Consider the following 23,015-nt stretch of genomic DNA (forward strand, 5'->3'; position numbering starts at 1 on the left):
GATCCATTGCAATCTTGGCAAAATATACGTACGAATGCTATTCATCTGAATAATGATTATGCATAAATTTAAACATAAGAGCGATTGAGAGATTAAAGAAAGCTGACGTCGTGCCTGATGAATTTTCGGCATGTGCAAACAACAATTCAACATCTCCGTCTTATGGCCAGTGATAAATAAATGTCTGTACTAAAAGAAGCCAAATGAAATGTTTTCACGAGGACTCTAAGGATTCAGAGAGCCAGCAACTTTCAAAGGGATTTTAGAAAATGTCAGTTTTTAGACATGTGAGAGAGTCTGACGGATGAATGTCATGTTACTCTGGAGGAAGAACGTGTTAGAAGTACAGCGTGAAGAAGTGTGAATGCTAAATGTGCGAATTTGAAAGTTAAAGGCATAGTTCACCCAACTGAAAAAGCTGGCGTTATTTACACATGCTTGTAGTTTCAACCCGGTTTGGTTTTATCTATAATTTTTAACCGAATTCTTCACACTGATCTTTTCCGTTTGACGACAGCTCACCTTGAACCTCAAGCTCCAAAAAAAGCACCATAAATAAAGCCTTTGGTGTCAGACAGCTCACATTAACGCTGAACAATCGCTGTGCAAAAGATCAATGTGAAGATTCTTGAAAAATTCCTTTTGTGTGCAAATAATGACAGATTACTTAGTATAAGTATAAGATATAATCTACTACATGATATATAGAGTCAGCCGACAAAAACTAAACGTTTGAATCAAGGTCAACAGCACCGAAATGCACAAAGCGATGACACTGAACACCTTGAGAGCATTCCGGAGATGAAAAGTGATTAAATTCTAGGATGTCTGAAAACCGTCTGAATAGGAGAGAGAAAGCATTGCTCAAACTATGTTTTGGGTCACAACCCTCCGGTTGAGAACCACTGATAAGGACAAGTTGAAAATCTATTTAATGGGGTTGAACCTCACCTTGCGGTCCTCTTTGAAGACCTCGGCTGCAGTTGTAAAATGAGGGACGGCGTTCTTGCAGTGCGGGCACCCTGCGGAATGGAGCGATATGTTAGTATTCACAGCGATGTCTTACCTTATAATTCTGAGAACAAAAGGCAGGAGGTGATATATCACAGAATAAATTACTGGACAAATAAAGAGATGAATAGAAACATAGAGTTATTACATACTATAAAAATAACAGTAACTTCCTACAAACGAAAGCATGCATAATAATCCATCACTGTGTCTTTACAGCAGGTGTGCGATGACAAAATTCGACTTTTCAGCGCATCAAAAGTAACTTTCTTCTTTTCATTGACAGCCCAATGCTATCCTGAGGCAATGTATGTCTATCAAACTTCCTACAGATCACAACTCCTAAAATTTATTTTCAACACACTTACGAATCGCCTTTGATGCTGAAGGCGTTACTCTTATGAATTATGCATGAATTATGGTGGTAAATGCTTCAAACGAAAGTCTTCTATTTAACGAACAGCTGACCAAAGCATTAAATCTGCCAAATGCTACACGGCCAAATCACAATGGTTTCGTTGATCATGCTGGTTGTCACGCAACCTCATTTGCACACATTTGTACTACTGTATGCTTTTAAACATTATTTAGTAGGTTCAATTCAAGAGAGCTGTGGCTTTTAATGACAGTTAATGGCACTGTGATATTGTACAATCCAGCAAACAAAGGCCTGTTTGTGTGAGGAACAAGACATTTAATTTAAGTAGCACGAGGGTCATTATAAAAAATGGCCCATGAAGTTGTCTACCCTACTTTTTGGCTCACGTCGCAGAAAGGCTGGGATGGATGCCAAACCCGTGCAAAGTCGATACGAATCTGTCTCGGCGGCCGGTCAGATACTCTGATTGAAAACTTAACCAATAGTTGTTCTTAAAATAACACAAAATCATTTTTAATCTTATGCAAGATGAAACGTTAAAGCGACAGATCAACCAAAAGTACTATGGGAGTTTGGTTACAAGCATTCTTCCGAATATCTTTCTTCGTGTTCATCAGATCAAAAATATTTACACAATTTGCTCACTTGAGGGCGAATAATTGAAGACAGAATTTTCATTTGTGGGCGAACTGTTCCTTTAAGTGCTGGCCAAAACATTGAGCTGAGAAGTTGAGGAACTCAGTGGTGGAGTGACAGCTCTGGAGTTGCCCTGATGTGAGACAGACGTGAGAGATTGGAGGTTGGGGAGAACTAAAGTCCTTGAGTCTGCTCATCCTCTGATAAGAACACGTTGTTTCATGCTCGCTCTTGAACGGGTATCACTGTTATCAGGACGGTGATATTTATAAACCTAGATTGTACAAATGTAAAGACCCTATTATTAAAATTTGCTTTTAAAATGATGAAAGTCCTCGTAATCGAACGGTGCTTTCAACAGAATTAAACAATGCTAATGGAATAATCCAATAAACCGTAAAACGGCACAGTTCACTGCTAATAAACTATCCTTTTTGTGTTTTGATTAACAGTCTTTACAGAAATACTGTTTTGTATCATTTCTGATTTGTTATAAAGCTTAAAAGAAGATGTAATTGAGTAAGAGGCCAGCAGAGACACAATGAGACCTAATGGCAATAATTACAGTGGGTATATGCTGCAATTATAAATTTGGCTCAAAACACGTCTTTTGTTAATCTGCTGTCTTTTAATAGGTGAATATCGCAAAAACGCCATTTCCAAGGTATATTAAGCCTAAAAACTAAAAATTTAAGGCTGAGTCTACACAAACACCAAAAGAGAGTTCTCTTACACGATTTAAAGTGATAGTTCACCCAAACATTATAATTCTGTCATCTTTTACTCACCCTCTTGTCACTTTAAACCTGAATGACTTTCTTCCTGCAAGAACAAAAAAGATATTTTGAAGAATGCTGGAGTGTTGGTGGTTCCCATTGACTTGCATTGGTTTTGTGTCCACACAATAGAAGTGAATGGGTGGCGTCGTTGTTCGGTTACCAGCATTCTTCAAAATATCTTCTTTTGTGTTCTGCAGAAGACAGAAAGTCGTACAGGTTTGAAATGACAAAAGGGTGATTAAATGATGAAATAAATGGTGAATCATCTCCATTTTAAATAACGTGTAGTATAAAAATACAAGCGTGGCATAAAAATACTTAAAGATTTGCGTATCACATCATGTAAATGAGCTTAATAGACGTTGCTTTGTAACAATTAACACTGTGTGAACACACAGCAATCTTCACGTTAGTGTGATCACACAAATTTCCTCAAAGACAAATAACAGACAGAGAGAGAACAGAGCGTGACAAAACCCGAGTCGTCCGAGCATCCATTTGGACTGCTACACATGAATAAGCTTTGAAGCCTCCATCAAGATGCCGGGAACACCGTGTTTGACTTCACAAGGGGTACGGCGACCTGTCAGTAATTCATCTTACTTTGGTTCTTTCAGAATGGCTTTTGCAAGTGCAAAAAGATGCAAAGATTGAGACAAAGCGGTCCCTATCAAATCAAAGAAGCCTGATTGTTACGACCTATTGTGATGATTTTTAACACTGGAGAATAGGGGTGTAACAGTACGTATATTCGTACGGAACCATCACGGGGCAAATTCCCCATGGAAGTGATCATTCCTATGCCCTACTCCTTTCGAAGGGCAGAGCCCTTGGAGTTTAGACTCTGGAGTGAGCAGGGCATTATGTAGACGTTTGAAACGCACTTGGCAAAAGGAGCGTTCCTGTGACAGCAGATGTCACTGTTTTTTTAATCGCGTAACTTAAGCATAAAGCGCAACTGCAAATAAACAAACGTTTTATATTTTTTTAAAGTCGATTTACAATTACGTCTCTCCCTTTGCCAAGTGCATACACGTACCGTTACACCCCTACTGGAGTATGTCTCATGCAAAGCTAGCCACTGACTTTCCAGTGCTTCAAATGATTTACACCTATCATAAATGGTCTAGGAATTCTGAACCATATTTCTGTAATATCAGAAGCCTAGATGCCAGAATGTGTGATTGACTCAAACTACAAGTGCAGTATTATCTCAAAAAGACGGCTTACATGGAGCGTAGAACATGACCAGGGCGTGTTTCTTCTTTTTCAGAATTTCCCTGAAATCTTCAGCTCCCAGGTGGCTCACGCTGGATGGCATCTCCTCCCACGATTTCTCTGGAGGCGGTGGGGCCTGGGGACTGAGAGAAAAGGGATTGAACAGGTAAACTCAGTGTTTGAGGTCTTTAAAATTATAGCAGTTCAGGTCAATATGAAATATAATACAAATTTCATGACCACAAGAATATTCTTACAACCTTGAGTTTATTCAACTTTAAATTTTTGAGCTACAAAAAAAGTGAAGACACATGAGCAACAGCCAAGCGGCTTGTGAACAAAAAATGATGCTACTTTACGTCAGTTCCTATAAAGTTCACACAAACACCCGTTATCTTAATTGAACCGTATCTTTATTTATTTATATATATTTGGAGCTTCTTTTAAATCAAACTTGTTTTCGTGACTATTTTTTGGTTGGGATTTTTGTTGTTCTTACAAACAAATGCCTACTGGTTTGACATTTTGCTATCTGAAGCGATTACATTCATACAATTGTGTAAGTGACCTTTAAAACAAATAAGACTTTATCTGCATTTTCTAATGGTCTCATGAAATTAAACACCTGTAACCGTACATTTTATAGATGGTTTCATCGGACAACAGTGCCTGGCCTGAAGTGTACTTATAATTTATCAATTTATTATATATTTAATTTATATTCATATTTATTATATTAAATTGCATTTAAACTACTCAACAGTTATTGATTCCTTGCAGAGGTCTATCAGAAGTTTTGTCTATGTTGTTGCTGCTGAAACCATCTATAGTTATGTGGTAAACAGTTAACAGTTTACACTCAAGATTAATAAACTATATTACTCGCCAATTTTATTTTATTATAATAATTTTATGTTACATTTAAACAAAGCAGTCTTTTACAGATTTTTAATTTTTTAATTTTAAAATATTGTGCTTTCAAATGAAATATAATTCCAACTGCAGTTGGTTTGTTTTGATTTAAGCCATAATAACAAAAGATACAGCTAACTAACATAATAAGAAACATGATTTTTTAAAACCTTTTGAAACGGAGTAATCTCGTTTGGTTTTATATATATATATATATATATATATATATATATATATATATATATATGGGTGAACTACTCCTTTAAGGCTGGTGTTAAATGCAGATTTGAACTGCAAATGTGTGCATAAATATAAATTGTACATTTAATGTTAAACATACATGCAAAACACATTTGTCATGTCCAAAAAATATTCCAGTCTTCAAAAACATAGTTACACTAATAAATGACACAAGAGCAGAAAGAAAAAAAAACAAGTCGACTCACTTCTTGAGCCACTCGATGATCTTGTCTTTGCTTCGTAACTGAGGAAGCGTGTACTTGTCTTCTTTTTTTTCAAAGTACTTCACCGTAGGAAAGCCTGATATTTTAAACCGCTCTCCTATAGACTTGTGAATGGTGGTGTCCACTGCCGCCAGAACACCTGGACTCTGACACCACAGACATACAGTATATGAATAAACATTTACAGATGAACGGTTTACTTCAAATTCAGCAATAAATCTCACTGGTTCAAGTAACACAAAATGAAATGGACCCAAAATGCATTGCGGGTTAAATTGTTCAAAGAGTAATTCTCCTTTCTCACGAAAAATCAATGTGACCACAGCGAAGAGCGAATTAGAGATGCTCATTTTTAACCCAAATCACTTTCCAAAAACTTTCCAGTAATTATGGAACTCATTAAGAGTTTCAAATGTCTCGGCATCGCATAATTAAAATCATGAGGCGGTGTTAATTTGAGAAAAAAGCCTGTTTGCCATTTTGATATTGATCGTGTTTTGTGGTTGAGAAGACCTCCTGCAGGTGGAGGAGATAGGATGTGTAATTATTAAACGCTTTGTGAAGCTCAACAAAGGAGACGGGGGACGCAGACTTCCGTTGTGTCCAAAAGTTACACTTTTTGTCAGTGGAAGACAAAAGAATATATATATCGAGAAAAAGTGGTTTTGTGTTATTCAATGGATGTCAATGGGGGCCAATGTTGTTTGGTTACCAACATTCTACAAAATATCTTCTTTCGTGTCCAGCAGAAGAAATTCAAACAGGTTTAAAATGACGTGAGGTTGAGCAAATCTTAAAATGCTAATTTTCAAAAAGTGCCTTCATAAAGAATATTGCATGTTAAGTCGTTGACTTATTGGGCCTATACACAAAAATATCTCATCAAAGTGAAATCAGTACCTTTCAGAGTCACACTTAAGAGATAAGTTGTGCTCCTTAAATTTCTCTGCCATCCACTTTTCAAACATCATGTTTGTAATGTTCCATCTTACATTTATATATGCACATTCAAATACCCTGATTCCAAACTCTCAGCGAGATGCAAATTGAAAATGCTTTAAAAAAAAACATCCAGCTACGCGGGCCCCCCCATTCGAATGCGTGTAGGGGCCGTGAGTGAACGGAATGAGAAAAATAAATGACTTCAGCTCTCTCATGGGAGAAGGTGTGAGGGCTAGCATATGCATTAGATAATGCGTAACGTGCTGTTATTGAACTCAGGGAAGAGCATCATTCCGACCGAGCTGAAGGCTAAAGGGATGGCGCATGGGAAAATGAGATAATAACTCCAACCATGAGGCTCTGGTGACTTACTTGGCTTCCAACTCTGGAGGCAAGCATAGCTAGCGTGCGGACACACCCGGCTAATGAGAACCACACTGCTTGCTCGCATAACATGGCCAGAGATGTTGTTTGTGAATTGTAAATGTCTCATGTTGTAACTCTTTATGGCTTAAAAAAAATCAACGTGTATTCATGGAAATTTGGGATCGTGAGTTGCAGAACTGTGAGGTTATTTTCAGATTGGTCGGAGGGCGTATTTAAATTCGTCTAGGATGATGGAAAATTGCAATTCGCTTATTTTATTCAAGCCAATTGGACACAGTTGTCTTATGAGCAATCACTCAAAGTGACAACTTCACACCTGGAACCATTTCATTAAATGGACACATAAAATGATTTTTTAAAAATGAAATATTATTCAGTTTCCTCATGTCATTCTAATATATAAAGGAACTCACATCTGGATCTTTGTTGAGAAACTCAGCAGCTTCGTCATATTCTGGCTTCATCTTCTTACAATGGCCACACCCTGAAAACCAAGGCAACCAACAAAGAAAGGTCAGGCGAAGAAATTAAGATTTCACATTCGAACATCATAAACACGCAACAGAAAATTCTGCACAAAACACTGCTGTTTCATATAATGCCTGCAAAGATTGTGGTTGCGATAGGACGGTCATTGCATAAGACTTAACTATTCTTCAACGATAGTTCACACAAAGATAAAGAAAATCTGTCATCATTTAATCAGCCTTATGTCATTAAAAACCTGTATATGACTTTCTTGTGGGGAACACAAAAGAAGATATTTGGAGAAATGTCTCATTGGTTTTGTTGCAATAAGCCTTTTATTCAAGAATCTACGTCACTGCAGGGTAAAGGAACTTCTCCTTCAGATTTAATCCTATTGTGATAGAATGCGCTTGTGTCATTTAAAGCTACTTTTAACGCAACTTTTTTTAAAGCTTTTCTGTTTTGTGCACTTTAAGTGTTTTGAGTTTATACACCCTAGCTCGTGTGTTATTTAAACGTGATCGCGTCACTGTATTATAAGAAATGCGTGATACAATGATCACACGAGTAAAACGTCGGATATTACATATTTTACATATATTAAATATTTTGATAATGTCAGAAGCACTAGCAAGAACCGACAACGTAAAACTTTTTCGTCATTTTCTGAAACAGAACGTGTTATGCGAGTCTGACGGGGGGGATTAGGTGACGTCTTTCTTGCACAACGCGCTGCATTTACTGTAACATTAGTTTATTAGCTTAAATGAAGACAAAAACAGTAGTGCTAGAGCCCCCACTTAGCTGTGGGGTGTTTTAAAATTAAGATCTTAACTTTAAACAGGCGGAAATAAGATATTAAGCCGTTTACATTATTTATACGATGACATTTTATCCAGACACTCTTGTTAGACCCGGATACCGCCGTAACCGGAACATAGTTAACCCTGCGTCGAACAATGCGGAAGTCAAAAATCCCGAAGCGCGAAAAAGGCCTATGTTGTTTGGTTACCAACATTCTTCAAAATACCTGAATATAATATAAGTCACACAGATTTGGATGAAATCTCCCTTTAATTTATACGGATAATTGTGAATAAGGATTTATATAAACGATTATTGCTTTAGAATGGGAAATTGTGACAATTTTCATATTTATTTTAAATGTTTTTTTATTTTTTTAATCATTTACTCACACTCGAGCTTTTCCAAATTTGTATAAATGTCTTTGTTCTGATGAACACAGGGAAAGATATTTGGAAGAATGCCTGAAACCAAACAGTTTGTGCCACCATTGACTACCATAGCAGGAAAAAAATACCCGTTCCCCAGAACTTCAAAAAAAGAAAATCTTAATCCTCCAAAATATATTTTGTGAGCAAAAATAGTTATAAAGATCCCACTATGTTTAGTTCCTGCTATGATGTTTTTTATTTGGTTCAGGCAAATAGCCGGTCTAGACCAGCCAAGACCAGAAAACCATCTTAGACTGGTTTGTCGTATGGGGCGGTCATACAAGGTTGACACAGAGCTAGCACAGTCACACTCAATATCGATGAAAGAGAACCAGATGCAAGTCTTTAAAATCACCATAATGATTAAGAACAGCAGAAACTTCCCTTTCCAAGTACTTTAAGAGTTTCCTTCCCAATTCTCCACCTGTTACATAATCACAACAGCTGTCGCAGCAAACATAAGCCAGAGCTTACAAGCCAAGCCTGGATTCATTATGGATTTATTTACGCTACAGAAACACGAACAAATGAAATCGCATCTTCAATATGTTTGCATTCTCATTGCACACAATGAAAACAACAGGTTTCACATCATCACAGGTATAAAACGCAACCAGGTTGTGAGAACAACGCGGCTTATTGACAGCATTTCATGTTTCTCTTTAGAAGAATAAGGTGACCTTAAATCAAGTCACATGAAATTTGCACAGCGCCGCCAAGTGTCACTACACATATTGTTTGTAGCAATGATGATTATGCGAGTTGAGGCCCAACCGTTGTTGTCACTGTCACGATAATATGTGTACCGATTCTTGTGTATAAGCAGGGATACAGCATTATGTCTTGTCGATGAGATAGTAAACACGTTATGTGGCACCTTCTCACTATATTAATGTTTGTACACACTCAGCGGCCGATTGGTAGGATATACACCCTGTGCCTTTCAGGAAATGAATATGTTCTATCAGAGGTGTTTGATCAAAAATGTATGAAATCGAGAGCCACCGTCCTTCAAAAATGAAAAAAGCAACCCCTTCAAAAAATTGAAACACGACTGACACGCTCATATCTTCAAATCTGTGTCAGGTAGATTCATTTGAGAACAAAATCACAAAAACAACACTGTGCACATAGTGACAGAAATACATTTCATACAAGATGAACAGATGAAGTGTTTATTTGTTTCTAAGAAAATCTATCTGGGATTTAAATCAGATTCCACCTGATTTTAGAGTGATGGCATTACATTTTAATAACAGTAAAAAAAAAATTACATTTACCACAGTACTGAATGGGTCCTGAAAACGTGTGAAAACGTCTAGATCTAATGCACTTAAAGGTGCTGTGTGTAATATTTTAGGATGATCTATTAAGAGAATTGCAATATAAAACACATAACTATATCTTTAGAGATGTATAAAGACCTTACATATTGTTATGTTTTTATTACCTACATTTATTTCTATCTACATACACCACGGGTCACCGTGCATGGAATTATCCATTGACGTATGGCATTGAAGCACCGCGAGAACAGAGAGCTTTGCATGCTTTCGGATCGCTTTCAGATCCCTTTCGCCGAGCTGCGAAGTCTCGCGCGTACGATAGAGTTTTGCAAGTGCATTAGACAGGGCGGCTTGTTTGTGTGCGTGAGGGTAGTCAATGGCCCACAGCTAATTTACTTTAGCGGTTGATACTTGTTTCCCGGCTGCATTGAGTTCATAATGCCTATATCTAGAACCCTGTGATGCAGAGGCGGAATCCTGCTATTAAAATCTGTCATCTGCCAGTATTTCGTGTATGAGTGAATGTGTTGCACAGTTTAATGCTCATGGATTTGACTGTGTCTCACTGTATGAGGACATAAACACATGGACATAATGTCCAGAGTGCTCTGGGAGATTTTTCATCGTGCACTGAACTACTTACACTGAAACTCAAGTGTCTATTGTGGGAGCGTCTTCACGACGACCCGTCAAAATAAAACACAGGTTAACCTAAAAAATACTGTAGTGTTCTATAGTATTTGATATAGAAAATTGTGGTATTCTTGTTGTAAATTGATCAACTGTAGTAATATATGTATACTTTAATATTTTCTATAGTAAGGTTCAAACACACTATATTATCTAGGAATTTTACTGCAGTTTACTATAGGCCTAGTAAATACTATAGTATAGGTATTTTTATGTGGACAAACATTAATGTCCTTTGTTGTTAACCAATCTATTTATGTGATAATCTGTGCATTTGTGTAAAGATGATAACAGACATTTTATACTTGTGCAACATGTACAACTGTTTGGTTTGTTTTGACTTCAAACCTCTGTAGCACCAGTGCTATGTGCAAAAAACGTAATGTACAACTCTGTATTTCAAGTATTTGTTATGTAGATCGTGATATGCTTTTTCGGAAGATCGCCCAGCCCTACTTAGTCCTGTTTCAGCCACTGTAGTGCTACGAAAGGGAGGGTTGGGCAGTGGAGTGAGCCGTTGGTTGCAATTCGCAACATCACCACTAGATGCCACTACATTTCATACACTGGACCTTTAACCCTTTATATAAATAAATCAGTTGTAAGGAATCATCAGAAGCCATGTTGTCAATATACTCACAAGGTGCGTAGAACATCACCAGGGCAGATGGATGCTCCTCTAGAAACGTGTCAAAGGTTTCGTCTGTCAGGTGGAAAACCGCCGAGCCCGACTCTGACCAAGGCACCTCTGGAGTTTTAGGTTGTGGAGGTTGGGGACTATATCAACATTTAAAAGAAAATAGATTACTCCGTCATTATGTCACTGTCTACAGTCACTATTTGAGCTACATGACTCACAGATTTCCACATGGATATGCAAGAAGACTCAGTGTTGGACACGATTGGTGAATATCTCACCATTGGTTTCAACGTAATGCATCTGGTGGGGAACGCCCGTGTTACTGGAGAGTGCTTCTCAGCACCACAAAAAGCCTGTATTTCACATGCGTCTTAATAGGCTCTGTGTCCATAAATCAACATCTCTATTTTCTCTAGGGTACAAGGAGACAGGAGGTTGTCTCCTAAAGTGAGGCAGCGGATTAAAGAGCTGCCAAAAGAAGCTTTGCTAGACACTAGAGATCCTAACTTAACCTTAACATGCAGTGGACAAAGTGCATAAGCAAAAGCTTGAGACAACATGGCTGAATTGGCAAATCGACTCCAGCTGTGATTTAATTTATGGAGAAAAATTGAGTTTAAATCAGAACTTAAAATATTGCCAAGTACATTGCACAACTTAATTCCGTAAATATGACCAAATAGTCTTCTGGCCTAAACAAATCAGTCGTTCCATTCCTCACCTTTAGTATACCGTTAATAAAATTAAAAACAATTTTATTTATCAATAACCATGACCATAATAATCATACAATCCAGCAAAGCTTGAAACAAATGAGATGTCCAAACAGGCAGACTTCAAAGTAGCCACCTAGTCTAGAATTTGTAAATTGTCCCTTCAAATTTCATCGATAAACTTCTTGAGGTCTCAAACAAATGCTGGGTGAATTTCAACACAGAGTTGAGTAAAAAAAAGGACGAACCCAGTTGTCGGGTTACATTTGACAAAATAGGTTAATTTATGACCCAATGGCTGGGTCCCTTTTTGACCTAACGCTGGGTTGAAAATAACCCCATAACCTTTTAAACAGTGTTGAAAGGAGTTCCCATCTATGATGTGCTCATATTGGCCGTTTGAAATACATTGATATGTTGACACAATAATATCTTTTCCCACATAACAGCACTCACATTTACAGTATGCCTTTATATCAATAGGTTTGTAAAATCATGAGAAACAACAAAACAGTTATTAACCCCAAACTTTGAAACGGCCGTGTCTTTTCAATATAATACACAGAAGATAGCATAAAACCTTTATAAGGAGGCACAGAGGAGTGTTTACATCCAGTATTTCACAGTGCACAACAGATATTTCACTATATAATGTGCTTATTGTGAGATTGTGTGGCTTGAATCTAGGACGTATCCCCTGGTACAACTAAATAAGGCTAAATAAACATTTAGAGCTCTTAAAGGAATAGTTAGGCTAAAACTGAAACAAATCTGTCATTATTTATTCACCTTAAAGTTGATCCAAACTAGTTATCATTATACACATCTGTATACAAGCTTTTCTGTAAACTCAATTTAATGCGGCAATTAAATTTTGGTCTTCTTTTCAAACTGCAATAACCATATGGTTTCAGAAGACTTGGAATATAGCTGTTTAGCGATTCTTAACATCTTCACATAAGAAGATCCGCAGACAACCACACGACGGTGAGCAAATAATGACAGAATATTTATTTTAGTGTGAACGGCTTATTTCAGATTGCAAAGGTTATAACAATGAATGAAAGTGAAGTGCCTGTGTATGTCTGTTTGTGATCATCATGAAAATGATGTTTTAAATGCATTTTGTTGGCTTACTCACTTCTTCAACCAGTCAGTGATGTCTTTGGAGGTAGCGCCATAATTCTCGTAGTGATGCAAGAACTTTCCCTTCCTTTCAGGAAAAAAAGTTGAAATATTAGTGAAAGGAACATTTTTATAAGAATCACACAAAAAATCATTAAACTGGATGTTAAAATGGAAATCAAATCAAATTAACCATTATAATATGTAGATAAATCCACTGTCCAACAAGTTAACCACTTGCAAGATGCCAAATTATAATTTTTTACAGGCCCTGTAACTGTGTTTCATGCATTCTGACTTATTTACAATGTTAAACGTGTTGCTTTCTCATGCTTGGTCAACAAAAAACGAGTTGGACGTATGACGTAGTATTTCTGTTGTGCTCACGTGCTTTGGTTCCGCCTCACCTCCCCCACATGCGGCGCATATTTTCGGAAATAATCGTACAGCTGTATCTGTCTTTTATAAATGTGATCAAACTAAAGACTCAACTGATATTTGAAGGGTACGATACTATTCTGTAAGTGCTCAAGATAAGCATGAGATATACAGAAACTGTGTGAGTTAGGGCCGCTTTAAGTAATCTGTGGTGTCAATGCAAGTGATCCAGGTTTAATTCTGGCTCGCTACGTATCCAGATACCATGACTTCCTTTCTTTATTGTTAATGTAAAAAAAACTCATTTTTTGCAATTGTGTGTAAACCTTTCATTTTAATTTTTTAACACAATATTACATAGGAGGAGACGTCAGTGTTTATCAACACTTATTCACTCAACACAAATTGCACTAGACCGCTCTGGATATTTGTACTGACACACCAAAGCGATGAATTACAAACAACATCCAAGGCCGCTGCCCGTCTCTTGCCATCCAAAATAACCATTTTAAATGAGTGCTGGACTCAAAGCTAATTAAACCATCAGGCTCAGGGCTCTTAGCATAATCAAAGGCCTCGGCTAACAACCTTTGTGATCTTTACTAATCCACACAACCAAGAACAGACAACATCACAAACGTATACAGAAAAGCTCTTGAATTAAACACAGCAGTTTGGAAGAAAAGTTCATGCAAGTTTTTTATTTGCCCTCATCTTTGCTCCCATTCCGTGATTGAAAACAATTTACAGCAGATGAGAGTTAAGAAACACTGGCAGTGGATGGCCATTTGTCACTGTCACTAAACAGTTGGGATTTGTGGCAATTTAACACGAAACAGAATAATATGGAAAACCCATCTGGTAATAGATTACCCACTTTAGTGCTTTTAGTCGGCCTTAAATGACCGTCAACATCTAGTAAATAAAATGACCTTTAAGTGATGGTTCACCCAGAAATAAAAATGCTCATCATTTATTCACCCTCATGTCAATCTGTATGTCCATTTCTTCTGTGGAACACAGAAATGAGATATTTTAAGAAATGTACATATAAAGGAAGTCAATGGAGTTTCATTGCTGTTTGGTTATCAACGTTCTTGAAGATTTCTTCAATTGTGTTCTGCAGGAGAAAGCCATGCAGGTTTGGAATGAGAAAATAATTTTCATTTTTGGGTGAACTATCTCTTTAAACTCCCACTGAACTGGATTTAATAGCTTTTTCTTTCACATTTCCTATTAAAACAGGAAGTCGGAGCAGGACTTGTTGAAAGCAAAAATGTGCTTCTTTGCTAGGTTCCACTATTTTGAGATTTTTCTGTGCATTAGGACTTGAAAAACAAAGCACTGGCAAAAAGTTCAAAGAACAGCAGTGTTGTTTCCAAAAAGCCTTTTATAAGAATACATTTCTCATAAATGAGATTGAGCCAGTGACCCGTAGTTGGACTGTAGAACAAATGGGTTCCTTTCTATTCTGCGTCTCCTTTAGAGTAAATGAGTCACGGCAACTGATGCAAATCTACTACAAGACTTTTAATCCAGTACAAGAAAAGCATGCTAGCCACTCTATCATATTTTATACAATTCTTCACACGGTGACTTTGTACAGTACGTTGGAGTTATCAACCCAAGTAAAACTCACTCAAAGTAGCAGAAGGTCGGGTAGCCCTTGACGCTGAACTCCTGCTTCAGCCCGTCAAACTCCGCCGGATGCACGTTCAACCCCGCCAGCACCTGCACAAAGGCAATGGATTAGACTGCAAAGAAACAATCCCTGTCTAGAACCACAAACACTAGAAATGAAGATGAATGGTACATGAGTGTGAAGGCAGAGAGCTTGTCGATGGAGATGAAGAAAGCGTGGCATGCGTTTAAGTGAGACACGGCATATCCCTTCTGATAACATTGCGAGGCCTGACCTGGCCCCACCCCGTTAATATTTTTAACCCACTTCGGTTTTTGTATACGCAGATTTACAGTACCTCATGCATAAATGTAATCATCCGATGCCATGGCGCGTCACATTTCTAAGTTGAAACGATATAGCATATGCTCTTATTTCAAACAAACTGCAGTTATGACAGGTCATGTTTGATGATGAATTCTTGAATAAATGTGCACTATCCGAGAGTAAGTCACAAATCGTCTTCGGCGCCTCAAACGCATCCGTCAGGACAATGAAAAATGTGCAGACAAACTTTGCTGACCGGCGATTACCTCCCGAATCCATCAACGTTTCTGCAACGCTATCAGCTTCTCGCCACACGTACGTGGGCACTCAGAAACAGAGGCGGCAGCAAATCTACTCACGTCACGTCTATACCAGCAAGCCACCAATTCATTATGCAAATCTCTAAACGAGTTGCTTATTTACTAGCTCCTGTACTGCGCACTCATCGGTCTGAGAAACACGCACCGCTGAAATTTTCTCGATCCTAATGCTGATCGATATTCTTTTATCCGATTAGGTTTTCGGTTAACCAGATAAAAGGAGGATGAGAATGTTTTTGCGGCCCCAGCTGCACGACTTTCAAAAGCTTCTGTGTCGCTTTAAAATCAGCACTTTCGATTTAGACAATGACAATTTAAGTACCGACATGCGTGCACTTATGAGACTGGTGAAAGAACACAAGAAAAGAAAAATACTGTATGTAGAGAAGTGCATTGGGGGTTTCCCAGCCATGTACATAGAGATATTGAGCTGAGCTGGCATATAATCCATACTTGACCATACACTTCAACAGCAGGAAGTACATCCAATAACTGTACTATGAAATCAGCACAAGTGCTTTTAGGCAAAATTGCCTCTCGCTCTAATGAGGAGAACTAAATGTTCTGTCAAAAAGAGACATCAATAGTTTTGCAAAACATCCCACCTGTTAAAGTACTTCGACAAGTGTAGCGGCTACAATAAAACCGTTTTATACATAGTCTGACGTTAACTGTGGAAATTACACAATCAATAATAAATGGCTGTGACATTAGGGGTGGGAGTCGACGGGGACTTGGCGACACAATATTACAGTACATCAATATCAGGGTCATAATATGAAAGTATTGCGATTCGTCATGTTTTATTTGTTTAAAGGGTGAAATATTCATCTTTTTATCTACACTGGACTGTGATGCTTCACATAATTATATTCTGAGCTCATTTCGAGGTAAAATTTTGATCAATTCATGTTTTATCTAATGCTACAATACATTTAGCCTCGGAGCCACGGAAATAATTGAGAGACCATTCCTAATGTTTATTTATCGAGCATTTCTAGATGTATTTTTGGCTATTCCATTCCAGTGTCTTTTAAATTTCAACAAAAACTAACCCCAGGAGTAATCCAACAGCACTGCATGACAAGACACATAAAAACTGTGAAACAAAGGTAATCCCATACAAAAATTATTTTTGAACTTTTCATTTGAACTACTGTTTTATTGCTCAAAAGTGAATTTGAACTTGTTTTCTTTGCAGTATTTGAGGGCTTAAAAAAATACAGAGCATTTTCATTTGTTATTTTGACCTGTTTTCATTTTCTGCAAATAAATGCACATTTTTATACTTGAAATATGGGAGAAATTTTGTTAGTCCTTCACAGAATGAAACACATACATCAAACATTAAGAAAAACTTAAAATATTTTTTTCCCTGGCTGAATATCAACCACCCCCAACAGTACTTACATATTTTCCTTTTGTCTCAGTGGCTGCTTGCTGAAAAATGGGCTGCATCCTTTTACACACGCCACACCCTAACGGAGAACATAATGTTAACATGACATAATGGTTATGTTACATATAATATAGCGGAACGCATATAGAAAGTGCTAGGCCGTTCCTGTAGCTCTAGACACGATTTCACCCTCTAGATCAACAGGAACTAATTTCACATCCATGGGACTGTTAATGAGTTTTTGAGTTTCTCCGAGTGTTACACAAGGAACCAAGACAGAGATAAATGAGGCTGGGAGATGAAGAGGATTTTTTTAAACCCCTGCTCATCTCATACGGACAGCTATTTATCTGCCGACTTTATACCTTGACTACATTCACGCTTAAAATCGATTCATGCAAGAATACGGCACAAAATTATTTCACTTAAAGAATCGAATCTGTGCCAATTTAACATGGCAGGTTTTGTATGATTGCAAGCAGTTTGCATCATAGAAAGTGTGTAGTAGTGTCTGATGATTACTGCCCAGACTCCTGAGATGACTCACATGGGGCGTAAAACATCATGAGGATGGGCCGTTCTTCTTTCTTCAGAAGTTTCCGAAAGTCCTGCCGGCAAAAGTCAGTGAGATGAGAATTCAAACACGACCTGTTAAAGACTTTCAGATGATCTCAAAACCTGTTACAAGGTCTCACCGTAATCAAGCAGCATATAGATTCACAAGCCTCTTCCATTTGCATTGTTTATCGCTTCATTACCACATTAAACACCTCAATGGAGAACAGTTCTGGCAATTGACGCTCTTTAAACCACGATATTCTTCAAAACGAAAAGAAACGCTATTGGAAATCAATGAGGTCCATAAAGATGCTTAAAAGACATGGTATTTCTAAAATGTCTGAAGTCTTGACTAGAGCGTTTCTCTATGCAAACGGTCCAACACTTCATGCTGTTTAAGACCACAGTCTGCACTGGAAACAGACGGTCCAGCAGCCAGTTTAATCCTCTAGAGACAGAAGAATGGGCCGGTTCTTCCATAGCGTATTGCTCAGCTACAGGCTTTTGTTCTGTGTGAAGTTCCCACACCTGATAAATACTGAAACAGAAAGCTGATCTCTGCCGCAGTGAGATTCTAAAAGTGATACTTACCTTCTCTGTCTCGATGTGAACGACGTCTTTAGCCTCAGGGTTTTCCTCCCACAGGGGGGCACCTGCAGGGTCTTTCAGGAAAGCCACCATGGACTAAAAGCGGTGAGAAAACAAATGAATAATTAAAGCGACTTAAAGAGTTTACTTTCAACCGTGGAAGAAAAACTTTGCTCAACTTTTCAGAGAGCCAATGGGAATACAGCATTTATTTCAAATGAAAAAGGAATCACTATGATATTAAAGGTACATATTTGATTTTATTAAGAGAGCGATCAAATTGGTACTTCAGTTGATACTAGAAAAAGATTCCAGTCTTGGAACAGTCAAGCCAGCTGAAAGGAAAATACCGGTGTGCAATTTATGACAAATACTGTAATCTTCACAAAGATCCTAAGATGGGTAAAGGCCATTGCACATTGAGGCCGAAATGGGCGCCTGAAATTTCCGCACGTACAAAAATGAATACTACCTCACGTTGTGTCAATCACATTTACACACTGCCTCCATCATAAAAACATTTGGACTGGGTTTGATTTTCAGCGTTTTTTCTCATCCGTTGTAAGCATTTGGAGAGGCGTTTTGACAATTCAGAGACAACGTACAAATGAGCGCCAAAAACGACTGTATGTGAAAAGACTTTAGGGTTACATATTTTACTCTGTAAACACAAAAGCTTATACATATGTATATTTGCTTTTATGGTTTCAAAAGTGATCAAGAACCATGAAACTAGATTTAGTATCGTGCCAGAGAATTATCACTGATGTTGCACCTTGTTATCTTATACATAATATCACTAATTTATCCACCGTCCTATTTATTCTGGAAATGAGTTCAGCACTCCCATGACTTTAAAGGTTAATCGTGGGGGCTTTAACCTTTCCTGATATACTGGAGGGAAAATGAAGAGCAGTATGTGAACAGCAGGTGCATTTAATAAGAGCTCTCCCCATTCTTTCCACACCATTGGCGCCAGTGAACATGCCCCCATCAGTGACTCATCCTACAGAGACCAGCTCATTCATTTTTAACATAAATTCACATTACAGCTCCTCTCGTTCCACAGCCATTCATCAACGCCTCGTCAGATTTGCTCGTGATTAGGCTGAAAGCCGCGTGGAGAATGATATAGGTGAGAGAATGGAATGGGAGACATGTCTGATTCGTCTGATTATAAACCAAAGGGACTTTGGCTCTGGTGCTCGAGTAGTTTGAAATAACAGATTATGGGAAACTGTGGATGTTGAGAAGGATTTTTATAGTCTTACATTTAAGAAATTAAAATTTATTTTTGATATAACAATTTTGTCCAGTTAATTTAGTGTTACAATAAGGGGACAGAGCTTAAGACTAGTCTAGTCCCAGACTGACTTATATGTTAGAGGTGTCTGGATCTAAAAAAACTAAAACATTAACATATCGTAAAATAATTTAAAATATCTGTGTGAGTGTTTTGTCAGTAATGTTTCCGTTAAAAAAAATGACTTTGATCCTTTTTATACTTAAAATCCAGAGACCCTTTATTCTTTGTCATAAATAAGACATCGCTCTTTCTACAGTATGTCTTATTGCCTCAAGATCTCTTCCTAGCGTCAACATGAGAAAACCCGTGCTGTCTCAGTCGATGAAATCTTTTTGTACTGTGGTGGCCACCGTCACGCTTCGAAAGGGAGGGGTGAGTGGAGGACTGAGAGATTGCTTGCAATCCTCAAACTCACTGCTAGAGGTCGCTCTAAAACCCACTCTAGACCTTTAATTCAATTAAGATTTTCAGAGAAATTAAGGGTCAATCCCAATAAATACATATACCCATATAAATAAATTACCTTAAATGTGGCCGGCCTGTTGTAATCGGTGTTAAAGGTTCCATCCCTGAAAGCAACACAAAACTGAAAGATAAATGTCTGTAGCTGCAGATTCTCAGTAATAGCTCAATAAGACCTTTAAAAGACATCGTTCCAATGATCTTAGAAAACAAACACTATTCTTACTTGTAATGCAGGACTTCGACTCCTTTGGTTTTTGAGCTAGGGTCTACCTTGACTTTTTTACAGAGTTTACGGCCTTCTGTGTCTCTGTGGGCAAAAGCACAGAAAAAGATATCAGTAACATGAATTGTCGATCATATAGTATATACAGTTGTTTGCGGTAGCATTTTAGACTTTAAAAACCTACGTTGACATCTCAGAACCTGAATCTAAGTATCTCAACAACGATTCAAAGTCAGCGTAAATTATGGATTACAATTGACCATTCCTTTAAGGGTTAGGTTCAAAGTGTTACAACATAGTAAGAAGATAGTACATACATCTAAAACAGGGCTGTGAAACAAGGTCCTACCAATAAAACTGAAATTTTCAAACCACTGCTTTACTTCTAAAAATACAGGTTCTTTGTACTATATGACATGTTTATGGGTATTTTTAACTGAAAATGGAATCTGAATTTGAAAAGCATCCTCCATTCAATACTTAATAGCTAACAATCCAGGCTTACTGCAAAAAGAAAGAGCAAAGTATAAAGCAAACAATGTTGTATACAAAGTCTGTGAGCACAATCAATTAACTTCATGCTTTTTTTCGTCCAAACTCTTAGGCAAAAGCAAACATTAAAGTCATGGCAAATTATGCTCAACAAGGATTATAATCACATTATTCTATTACAAAACAAGCCCTCGAGGGCATTTGTCATGCAAATTGATGCAGCCAAAAACCTGAAGTGATACAATTAATGTCCCGAGACATTAAATAAATTGCTGTTCCAGCAATACATGACCGTTCATGGGAAGCGACAGATGACCATAGCAATAAGCTAATGTAAGGGTCGCTGCTCGGTTTGGCAACCTCTGTCATTTTTCTCTTCCTAAAGGACAAGATGTTCAGCTGTATTTTCTTTAGCCTATTGTATAAGCTTGGCCTTCCTTCAGAGCCACAGGTTTTCAGAAATAAATTACTGTGTTTATCCTTCTGAGTTTATTGCTTGGAGTAGAAAAGCAAACTTCATACATATCTGTCAAACAAATCAGAGCTATTTCAATTCACTGCACAAAAGATGCACAGACTGGAGGTAATTTAAAGTCGAGACGTATCCTTGTATTTTTTGTCATTTTGATATTGGTTATAGTTTTGCTGAGTGGTCATTGTGGTTATTTTTAAATAACTCCACAGTACTAAGGACCCGATCACAGTCTATTTATTTATCAAAGGTCCGTTGATTTAAGGATCTATTGAGAGAAATGCAATATAATATACATAAGTCTGTCTTCAGAGGTGTATAAAGACCTTAAATAATGAAGCGTTATGTTTTTATTACCTTAGAATGAGAATTTCTATCTAATACACTGTGGGCCCCCCCCTGAATGGAATTCGCCATTTTGTTTCTACAGTAGCCCTGAACGGATAAACTGCAGAGCGTAAATACTTAATCTCCTTCGGCAAAGAAACAAAAACAACATCTTAGTTCTGTGTCAGCCTCCAGAGTGCTTCGAAAGGAAGGGGTGAGTGGTGGAGTGAGCCGTAGGTTGCAATTCACAACCTCACCAATAGATGCCGCTATATTTTATGCACTGGACCTTTAATACAGTAAAGCTCATATTGCATTATTTGTGCATAGTTTTTTTACTATTCATGAGGTATTATTCATGCACTAGCTCTCACATCCGTACCCCATTTGCCACTCTCTAAAAAAAGCAACGCCCATGATGAGCACACAGTTCCAGACAAACTCATCTTTGCCGAATGACCGAAGTAAAAACAAATACAATCTCGCCACAATGGACGACTAAAAGGACTCACAATTACCTGTTTCCAGTGACATCTCAAAGACACCCGCAACTTCCCCCAGAGCCACATATCCCAATTGAAAAGACTCTCTTGAGCATTAATGAGCATGAAAATGTATTACATAAAAAACAAATAGGAGCAAAGAAGACTCAGAGCCTAATCTAAAGCTCCATGCTAATGGTAATTCAAAGAGATGGAATTAAATTACATTTCTGACAGCAACCGTCACCAGCCGGCTGCTTCCCCCTCACCATCCCCTACAGGCAGATGAGACGACATCATTAGTCTTATGCACATCCCACGTAACGCCTCAGTGGGAGTGCCGAGCGAGGGGTGCAAGAAGCAGCGCTCTGTCTGTCAGGTGGGAAACTCAATTAGACGCACAGAGAAGCGAACGCGACGACATCGAAAAGGCAAATTTGTTCAAAATCGTCAGCCGCTTGCAGATAGACAGCCTCTGGTCCTGAGTAAAAATGCATGGCATACTGTTTGTTAAATCCAGTCGCCTTATTTAATTCAAGCTAGAAATGACACATCATTCAGTATCCAAGATTTCTTGCATTACGACTTTCTTCAATCTCACAAAAGAGAGGCCTCAAATCTAAATGAAGTTTCAAAAAGATGACTTAAAGGTTCGTTTTAGAAATTGAAATTGAAATGTGTTTTTGACAACAAGCTGAAGTGTTTGTGCAAATCATCAGAGACATCACAACAACTTTTCTAATGTCATTTCTCAAAGCAATCATTTTTCAAGTAGAGAAGCTGAGATATGACAGGTGCGCTACCCGAACTGGGATGCATTTACATTTACCTATTTATGCATTTGACAGATGCTTTTATCCAAAGACACTTTTCATCAATACAGTATGTGCATTCCCTGGAAATCGAACCCATGACCCTCGGCACTAGTAGCCATTAGTGAGTAGTATTAACACTTTTTGTTCTTGGTTTTTTCCCCCGCTGTCATTTAGAAATAAGTTTTTCCCTCAATTTTAGGCATACTGCCTATCCTGCATGCCTCTGAAGTGACATATTCGAAAAGCTTTGCTTTTAAATAAACAATCAAGCTAGTAACTGTATGAAACTGGTTAATATTTGATAACACTGCCCAACAACAACAACAACAGTGCTGCTGACACACGAAAATAAAAAAT

General features: G+C 37.8%; 1 protein-coding gene across 1 annotated transcript in view; it reads right to left on the reverse strand.

Moving 5' to 3' along the window:
- Positions 1 to 23,015, reverse strand: part of pdia5 (protein disulfide isomerase family A, member 5) — a 39,777-nt gene that overhangs the window by 6,837 nt on the left and 9,925 nt on the right. The window contains exons 4-15 of the mRNA XM_079464685.1: positions 20,071 to 20,154; positions 19,906 to 19,951; positions 18,080 to 18,172; positions 17,478 to 17,538; positions 16,942 to 17,009; positions 14,903 to 14,994; positions 12,902 to 12,973; positions 11,048 to 11,184; positions 7,142 to 7,212; positions 5,382 to 5,545; positions 4,036 to 4,166; positions 952 to 1,022 (exon numbers count right to left, since the gene is read on the reverse strand). Of these exons, the coding sequence (XP_079320811.1) occupies positions 952 to 1,022; positions 4,036 to 4,166; positions 5,382 to 5,545; positions 7,142 to 7,212; positions 11,048 to 11,184; positions 12,902 to 12,973; positions 14,903 to 14,994; positions 16,942 to 17,009; positions 17,478 to 17,538; positions 18,080 to 18,172; positions 19,906 to 19,951; positions 20,071 to 20,154 (1,090 nt within the window). The remainder of the gene's footprint in view (positions 1 to 951; positions 1,023 to 4,035; positions 4,167 to 5,381; positions 5,546 to 7,141; positions 7,213 to 11,047; positions 11,185 to 12,901; positions 12,974 to 14,902; positions 14,995 to 16,941; positions 17,010 to 17,477; positions 17,539 to 18,079; positions 18,173 to 19,905; positions 19,952 to 20,070; positions 20,155 to 23,015) is intronic.

Source organism: Barbatula barbatula (genome assembly GCF_947034865.1).
Source record: "Barbatula barbatula genome assembly, chromosome: 9".
Classification (NCBI taxonomy): Eukaryota; Metazoa; Chordata; class Actinopteri; order Cypriniformes; family Nemacheilidae; genus Barbatula; species Barbatula barbatula.